The sequence below is a fragment of the Tupaia chinensis genome, unplaced genomic scaffold, assembly GCF_000334495.1.
Source record: "Tupaia chinensis unplaced genomic scaffold, TupChi_1.0 Scaffold000414_1, whole genome shotgun sequence".
Taxonomy (NCBI): domain Eukaryota; kingdom Metazoa; phylum Chordata; class Mammalia; order Scandentia; family Tupaiidae; genus Tupaia; species Tupaia belangeri.
This window is the reverse complement of record NW_006159919.1, coordinates 1,821,327-1,830,621: the sequence shown is the minus strand read 5'-3', so window position 1 is coordinate 1,830,621 and position 9,295 is coordinate 1,821,327. Positions and strand designations below refer to the sequence as shown.

Below are 9,295 nucleotides of genomic sequence, written 5' to 3'. Positions count from 1 at the left end.
CCTACCTCCCCCCCCCCTCCCTGTTATCATCCCCCTCTCCCCCTATGGGAATGGCCACACTGCAATCCCTTCTCCTTCATTTTCCTTTGGGAAAATGAAATCACAAATCCCTGGGTGATTTTTTCAAGCTACTGCGTCTGGGACTTTTAACAACATTCGGCCATGTGGGGAGTTCAGTGCTTCAATCACCACCTGCTGGCCCCTCTCAAAGGTATCTTGATTTTAGTTGCTTTTTTCAGTATGTGAATTTTAGAATTAGTGTGGCCATTCCATGCAGAGTTTGAATTGATAATCATGTGCTTGACTTAATTTGGGGAAAGTGTTGACTTTTTATGTTGTGAAAGATTCCCATCTGGAACTAGGGTTGTATTTGTTAGAATTCATTAAGGTCATGAGTAGAGTTGCATGGCAAGATAGAAGATTACCTCATCTTCAGGAAAACTGGCATAGTCCTGCCATGACCAGTATCACATTCCACGATGTTAGTGGCTTAGGTCCTTCTGCTCTTTCTGCTCTGTAAACACTAGTCATGTTCCCACTGTACAGCATCGTATCTGGTGTGAGCTGAGCCCCTTCTTTCCGACTTCACATGGCATGGTCCTTCAAGTTTCAGAGCTGCATCCTTAGATAGGCTTTGTTTAGCCAGCCAACAGAAAGCAGTTTTCTCCATCACATCTCTGTCTCGAGGCACTTACCTAAAATCATTCTGTTCATTTTTTCACTGTTCCATAATCCCTCCCCCCCCCTTTTTTTTTTGAGATGTGTTTGCTATAGGGTGTGTGCACTTGCCAGACAGACAGAGACAGACAGAATGGCAGAAAGCGAGAAACCACCCCCCAGGGGGGGATGGCTACGACACCATCCCCTCTCCTCCATTCTCCTCTCAGGATCCTGGGCACGCACGCACACGCGCCTGGCATGAGTTTCAGCCACCGAGTCCGGGACTCGAACCGCGGTCAACTATGTGGGAGTCCAGCGACAAAGCCATTACGCTAACTGCTGGTCCCGATCCCTCCCTTTTAATGCTCTATGAGAGTTTATATAATGATTATTTACTACGTACGTAGATGTACTATTTAGAACTATTCTTGGCCATAATATACATTTAACTATTTGTTGAAATAATGGATTTAAAAAAGAGAATTGGAGTATTTATGATCTTACTGATTTCTTAGACTTATTTTTGCACAAAGGCACTCTTAATTTTTGTATAATACTTTCTGGTTAATTCTAGTGTTATATGGTTTTCTGCATATATTTTCTTAGTGCTGGTGTTTTCAATGTAAGTTTGCTTTCCTTGATACTTAGCATTGTTATCACTTCAGTTATTGTTAAAAATGAAGCTTTAAATATTAGACCCTTGTTATTGTTGACTCTCTCGTTAAATAGGAAATTAAGTAGTATATGGCATTAGGTCTTCTCTTGATGAAACTAGATGAGATTTAATGACAATGATATCTGCCTACTTTTCCAAAAAAAAAAAAAACCTGGTTAACTTTCTTTTTTTTTTCTGGTTCATTTGTATCATTTACCACTTATAAAAACATATTTTCTTTTCCCTTTTTATTTATTTAAAAAAAATATATTTAATCATGTATATCTTTACAGTGAGAAAATTGTGTTTTCTATTCTGCTTGTCAATATAGTTGGAATAAATAGGGGACGCTGTATCATGCTTAAACACTAGAGGGTGCTAGCGATTCATATTTTATCCATCATACTTCAGCATCAGAAATGACAAATACTATAGCACTCCTGCATGTTGTATGGTTAATGCTATTTAAGGTTGGTATTTGCAATAATAAGGAATAAATACTGAATTTCTTATATGATAATGCTTTATGGTAAAGTTTTCTTTTAAAGAGTTTCTATATTTTGGACACATAATAAAATGTTTGTGGATGAATAATACATTGATATGTGTTATTTCTGGTGTTGAAAGTATTTAAATACCTAGAGGTTTGGTTGATTTAAGTATTTACTTTTAAAAGACTTTTTTTTTTTTTTTTTGAGGGTTTTTTGCTATAGGGCACATGTGCTCACCAGAGAGACAGAAGGCAAGAAATCATCCCCCCAGGGGGGATGACCATACCACAATCCCTTCTCCATTCTCCTTGGGATCTTGGGCACGCATGCACACGTGCCTGGCATTAGTTTAAGCCACCAGGTCCGGGACTTAAAGTGCAGTTGACTACATGGGAGTCCAGTGACATAGCCATTACGCTAACTACTGGTCCTTTTAAAAAGCTTTTTTTAAACAGAATTTTTTTTTTGTTTTTTTTTGCTATAGAGTGCATGCACTAGCTGGAGAGAGACAGAAAAACAGAAAGCGAGAAACACACTGCAGTCCCTTCTCTTCCATTCTCCTCTTGGAGTTTGGTGAATTTGAAGCCACCAGGTTCAGGACTTGAACTGTGGTTGACTATGTAGGAGTCCTGCAATGTAACCATTACACCATCTGCAGGTCCCTTAAGAGACATTCTTAGGGGCACCCTTATAGCATAGTGGAAGCAAACATGCCCTCTGGCAACTAAAAATAAATAAAAAGATGTTTTTAGAAAATAATGTAGGACAAGGTTACCGTTGGCATAGATAGGATTACACCAATTTTAAGTCCATTTCTCTGTATTGCAGGAATGAAATTCTCTAGCATAGATTAAACATTCTTCACTTTTGTAATGTGTAACTCATTGTTTTATATACTTATTAAAAGTCTGTCCTCATGTACAAAAGCATATCAATAGTATTTACATAACATGATATACTCGTTAACCATTTCAGAGCAGAAATTCTTTTTTATTATTTTTTTTTTTATTCCTTAATGTTTGTTCATTAGGGTGCATGCTCTTGCTGGAGAGTGACAGAGAGAGACAGTCAGAGGGAAAGTGAAAAATCACCTCTGGATGACCATGCTGCAACCCCTTCTTCTTCATTCTCTTCCTGGGATTTTGGGCATGCACACGCACACATACCTGGTGTGATTTCCAAGCTACCAAGTCCAGGACCTGAGCTGTGGTCAGCCATGTGAGAGTCCAGTGCTATAACTGCTAAACCACCTGCTGGCTCCCAGAAGAGAAATTTTTTTAAAAAGCAAAAGAACAGACTCTGGTGATCTAAAACAAAAACAAAAACAAAAACAAAACAAAACATAACAAAACAAAACTTCTTTCATCTGGGAGAGTCAAGCAACATACAGAACAAGCATGTATGTGAGCATGTATGTGAGTCATACTCAGATTAGAGCATGAGCATGGGAATAAAATTCAACACAGAGACCTTAGGTTGTAGGTCTTAAAAAGTATGTTCTTAATGAGATAGCACAAATGATTGTTTCTTTAAACCTTGCTCTGCCCTTGAGTACACAGCTTGTTAGATGTTGTGTGACACAGTGGGAGGTGTGCATGGACCCTTCTGCTGCATGCCCTCGTGCCTTGGTCATCCCGTGACAGGTGCCAGTGCTGGTGATTGTGTGGAGCTGAACTGACCACTTTCTTCATGGAACTCCATTTTTACTTGACACACTAGCTGACAAACTATAGTTATTTAGGTTTGAGTATTTGACAGACGTTTTCATGGAAATGAAGTGAGCTTGTCACTTAGGGAAAACAAATTGAAAGTATTTTTTGTCAGTAATGAAAATTGAGCTTTCAAACAAAAATTGAAATTTTTGCAAAGCCTACATCCACTACTGTGAGTTTGACAGCTCGCCAATATTTAGATTTTGTGTACTGATTGGTGGAGCTACTAACATGTGACTTTGGGATGATGAATCATGAGGCTAAATTTGGAAGTCCTGCATAGCTCAGTAAATGAATATTTTCCAAATCACCAGTGCATGATGCTGCAAAACCATGTATGGGTAAAAAAGATCCATTCAAAATGCAGAAGGAGCAATGGATTTAAAGATTAGACTAGTAAAAATAGAAGACAGCGCAACTCTTAATTAATTAATTAATTAATTTTAATTTGACCAGAGAAGGGCAGAATGAGAGTGAGAGAAAGAAAGAGAGAGAGAGAGGGAGGGAGAGAGGGAAAGTGAGAAAGCAAGCTGCCAGATCCAGGACTTGAACCACAGTCAGTTATGTGGGAGTCCAGCACCTTTAACCACCATGCCACTTGCCAGCCCCCCCTTACCAATTTGTAAATTTTGATTTTGTTTTTATAAAAATGTTTTCATGTTAACATAATGGATTTTTTTTTCAGTGAATAAATTATACTCATTATTTGTTTCTAATACACCTTTTTTCCTGCTATACGGCAAGTGCACTTGCCGGAGAGAGAGAGAGAGAAATCACCCCTAGGGGAGATGACCACACTGCAGTTTCTCCTCCACTCTCTTGGGATTTTGGGCAAGGATTCATATGCAACAGGCGCATGATTTTTAAGCTGCTTGGTCTGGAACTGGAACCGCAGTTGGCTATGTGGGGTCCAGCTGCCTTCACATCCATACCACTTGTTGGCCCCTCTAATACTTTTTAAAAAAAGTTTATTTCTGGGACCAGCAGATGATGTAATGCTTACATCACTGGGCTCCTACGTAGTCGACCATGGTTTGAGTCTAGGACCTGGCGACTTAAAACTCTGGCATGTGCTGGGCATGTGTGTGTGCGTGCGTGCATGCATGCCTGCCCAAGATCCCAAGAGGAGAATGCGTCATGGTCATCCCCTTTGGGGGGTGATTTCTCACTGTTTCTCTGTCTGTCTCTGTCTCTCTGGTAAGTGTACACACCCTATAGCAACAATCTCCCTCTGTAAAATAAATTAATTAACTAATTAATTAAAAAAAGGGTGGTCATACTGTCATGATCCACCCCAGTTTCAACTAGCCCTGGATCATGGGCACACATGTGCCTGGTATACTCAAGGAGGTCTCTTGACGTAAACCTGGACCCCCTCCTATGTGGGTCAGCCTCACAAAGTTCATTTTTATACATACCAGTGTGACCCCACAGTTTTAGTTGCTAATATAATTTCATTCAAAAATAAAAGATAAAGTTTCACTCCTATTTTACAGATATGGATATTGAAGAATATAGATGGGAGGAAACTTGTCCATGGTCATCCTATTAATAAATACGAGAATAGGAGCTGAAACCTTGGGCTTTTTTTTTTTTTTTAATAGTTAATGTTTTTTAATTGCCAGAGTGCATGTGTGCTTTGCAGAGAAAGGGGGTGGGGAAGGAGGGAGGGAGGGGGGGAGGGAAGGAGGGAGAGAACTCCCATAAGGCATGGTCTTGCCACAGTCTCTTTCCTTTGTTTCTTCATCCTCTTGGGATTTGGTGCACATGTACACACTTGGCATGTTTCTCAAACCACTGGAGCCAGGACTTGAACCATGGTTGCTCATTTGGAATTTGGCTCCCTTAACCAGTAGGTTACATTGCCGACCCAAAAGTTTAGACTCAAACTCTAAAGTTAATACTCTTAACTTTTATAAGCCCAATATTTTTCCAAGTGTGATCCATTGACAGTATCATGATCATCATAATTCCAGATTTCTGGTATCCATTATAGACCTACTAAATGAGGACTGTGAGTGTATTTGACTGGGGGACCTGGACTGTAAACAGACTCACTCGGCAGTCCTAATAACACTGCTATGCTACATTTGAGTTAGGAAGAAGAGGCAATTTCCCACGAGAAAATTAACTTCAAAAGAGGTATAGAAGGTTGAATAAACAAGGTGTAGTGTAAGCTTACAGGGTGTAGTATGCTGTGGGGAAGAGGCCCTGCCTGTGAGAGATGTAAAAAGGGTACTGAAGACAAGCTTGTATTCGTCAAGGATTAGTAATCCAAGGGAAGAACATGACCTTAACATTTCTTATTCACATATATATATGTATGTATGTATGCATGTATGTTTAAGGTTTTTGCCATAGGTTGCATGCACCTGCCCGAGAGAGACAGAGAGAGAAAAATAGTTTTCTCCTCACTTTTCTTTCATTTAACTTGCGTCTCTCATGTATGTCCATGCATGGGCTCTTCTTCTCCTTGCCCTAACTTTCTGCTTTTTAAAGTTGAACACCAGCAGCCTTCGGTTCATGAGAGTTTGACAATGACAGTTTATTTCTCTTTTCTGCACACAAATGCATTCCATAGTGAGGTTTGTAATTTAAATCAATTGACATGAGACCACATGATGCACCATTTGGTCCATGCAATAAAAAGAAACAACATCTTTTTTATATAATCATGCTTTATGTAAATTGTATTATACAATTGATATATGAGTTATGACCAGTAATGTGTTTATTATTGCATATGTTGAAAAGGATGCTGAGTGAGAATTTTAGTATTTCTTTTCCTTCTCTTTATCCTTAAGTATGTACCATTTTAGTACTGTAGCCATGTAGCAATTCTGTTAGATAAAAATAACCTTAATTTTGCTGGTGTAAAGCAGAGAGCACAAGCTATTTTTCTTCTTCTTCTTCTTTTTTTTTTTTTTTTTTAAGTTTTAGAGACAGGGTCTTTCTGTATTGCCCAGGCTGGCCTCAAAGTCATGTTCTTTCTGCCTCAGCCTCCAAAGTAGTTGTGACTACAGATGTGTGCTACTGTGCTTGGCTTTTAGTGTGGGCCAGGAGTCTAACTCAGGCTTCTCTGGTGGCTTCAACCTACAGACAGCAGTGACTTACTAGCACACACCACAATAGTTGAGCCTTAAATATATTTTATGTGCATGTTTTTTATGCACGTGTGTTTGTATACGTGTGTGTAGTTTCATATTTTATATATAGACTTTTCATAGCCAATTGCTTGGGGATGTTAATAAATTTGCCAGTACAGAGGGAGCACACTGAAAGTCTGAAGCAGGGAAAAAAAAAAAACCTAGTTTTGATTTTAGAGTAGTTAGTTGAGTAAGCTTCTTCTCACTGGTCTTTATGTGGGTACAGACCTTCTAGGACTGAGGATTTCTGCTGCCTGTCAGTAGAGTGAGCTAGAGAAATAGGAAGGGCTTTTAACCACCTTGGATGAAAAAGAAAAGATGTCTGTTACCATTTCTTTTGTCTTTTATTGAAAAGGATTTGTGGGTAACTTAGTATAATTCTAGATCCTTCCTGGTGTGGCTCATTTACCAAACTGAAAAAGGTTCGAGAAATGGGCTCAGGGAGACAAAGTTGCTTCTCATTCACTTTCTGATATTAAATGTACACTAGTAGGAAAGATGGTCTTTTTTTTCTGCTTTGTTGTTAAGTTTATTGTCTTTATCTGGAGTAAAGTCATAGAAAATTATTTGGTCTAGCTCTCAGCAGCCCGCTCCTGAGCTCTGAGGAAGCTTGCCATCTTCTGGGCTACCTGATCTTTCTTCTGAGCAAGGGACATCTTAGGACGATTCCACCTCTTCTTTTTAACTTCTTTCTTGGGTTTCTTTTCATAGACTGAGTTCTCTCATATATCAATGTGAGCTTTCTTATACATCTCCTCCGTCATGTCTGGAGTTACACTGTTCTTTATGTACTGAGAGAACTGTTTCTTGTAGACATCTTCATCTTTTTCCATTAGGTAATGCATGTATGTAGTCTGCAACGTTCTGGCCCATGATGTGCTTCTGATGAACTTGTGCATTAAATCCCTTTCTTTCAGAATCATAACCAGGGAATCGCTTGGTACTGTGAGGGATAGATAAGCCTCCATCTGCCATTCCCTTTAGGGCCCTAAAAACTTTTTAGCTGGTAGTTCTGGCAAGACCTGCATCCAAATAGCAGGTGAAGGCACCAGGCTGACCGTCAATGCTTTCTGCATTGTCCTTATCTCTGGTCACTTCCACTTGACTTTCAGAGATCTTGTCCATGCCAAGCCTATTGAGAAACCCGCAGGCCAGCAGTAGGCCAGTACAATATGCTGCAGCATAATTTGTCAGGCCAACCTTCACACCGTATTTTGGTAGTTTGTCTGCATAAGCTGCACAAATTATCATATCCCCTTCTATATGGGCATGAGCAGTCTGACAAATGATATCTCTGTTAGTTACACAAACTATCATCCTGTATTTGGGTGTGTGGTACTTATTTTTATTTGGATCACAAAGTGTTGCCAAGCATAGTAATCAGTTTTACCCTCTTGTCTTCTAAATTTCACTTGGTATTTCTTAAAGTAGGCCTTATTCTTGAAAATTGTAACAAATCCCATCCTGCGGAATAGAGTCCTGCGGCTGCGGCTAACCTGCAGGCCCACAAGCAGTACAGAGAGAAAAAAGCAAGATTGTCATTCTTCAGTTCTCCTTTTAACTGGATGAATTAAGTAAAGTCATTAGTTACAAGTAGAGATCTGGAATTCTTTTCTTCTCTGAAATCACATATTTACTCTACACTAACTCACACTCCACCAAAAAACTACCTTTTTTTTTCTATTAGAGATGAAGATGACATCAACGATGTGACTTCCATGGCAGGGGTCAACCTCAACGAAGAGAATGCCTGCATCTTGGCAACGAATTCTGAATTGGTCGGCACACTCATTCAGTCATGTAAAGATGAACCATTTCTTTTCATTGCAGCTTTACAAAAGAGAATTTTAGATATTGGTAAGTACAGAGTTAAGATTATTAACCTAGTAGGAATGTCTTTTTGAGGGAAAAATGTTATCAAAAAACACTATGTTGTCCTGGAACTCTGAGGTTTAAATAAGGCTCTAGGAATGAGCAAGATTTCATAGGTGGTATTGAAGCAAGTATTCTATTTCAAAATGATTAACTTACATTATATAACTTATGGCTTCTAATTTTGACAATAGAAGCTAATATTTTATTCATATTTTAAAATGGGAGAATAGATGCACCTAATTTTATATATAAGTATGTACTTTTTTTTTCCTGTCCTTTCCCTTCCTTGTTACATGTTTATGTTTATAAAATAAAGACAAGCCAGTAAGAGTAAGTCCCCTTTCCTTTGCCTTATCCCCGAAATAGAAATCTGCTCTTTAAAGAACTGAATTAGAATATGAAGATTCTCTGTGTAGGTCTGAGATTAGTTAGGGGGCTACAGTGTGTGAAAGAAAATGGAAAAGAACATATAACCTTTCTTATGTCCTGACTCTGGGACTTGCCAGAAACCAGGAAGTTTTATATGCCAGTGCTCATGAGCTTTCAGTATGTTTGAATAAGTACTTGGTTTTATATTGAAGGCTTAATATAAAAAAAAAGGTGAAAGTTTCTGATTTGGATGGTGTATTTAAGGACTACAAATAATACTATTTTCTACTGCAAGTCTACTTTATAATTAATAAATATTCCAAGTACTATACACAAATAGCCACTTTTTAATTTCTAATTTAAGTTGAGAATATGTCTCTTTTGTAA

At 38.6% G+C, this 9,295-nt stretch overlaps 1 protein-coding gene across 1 annotated transcript in view; it reads left to right on the top strand.

Annotated features, from left to right (window-relative positions):
• The window catches only part of TAF4B (TATA-box binding protein associated factor 4b), a 116,786-nt gene that overhangs the window by 54,281 nt on the left and 53,210 nt on the right, over nucleotides 1-9,295 (top strand). Inside the window, exon 10 of the mRNA XM_006154540.3 lies at nucleotides 8,352-8,521. Within this exon, the coding sequence (XP_006154602.2) occupies nucleotides 8,352-8,521 (170 nt within the window). The remainder of the gene's footprint in view (nucleotides 1-8,351; nucleotides 8,522-9,295) is intronic.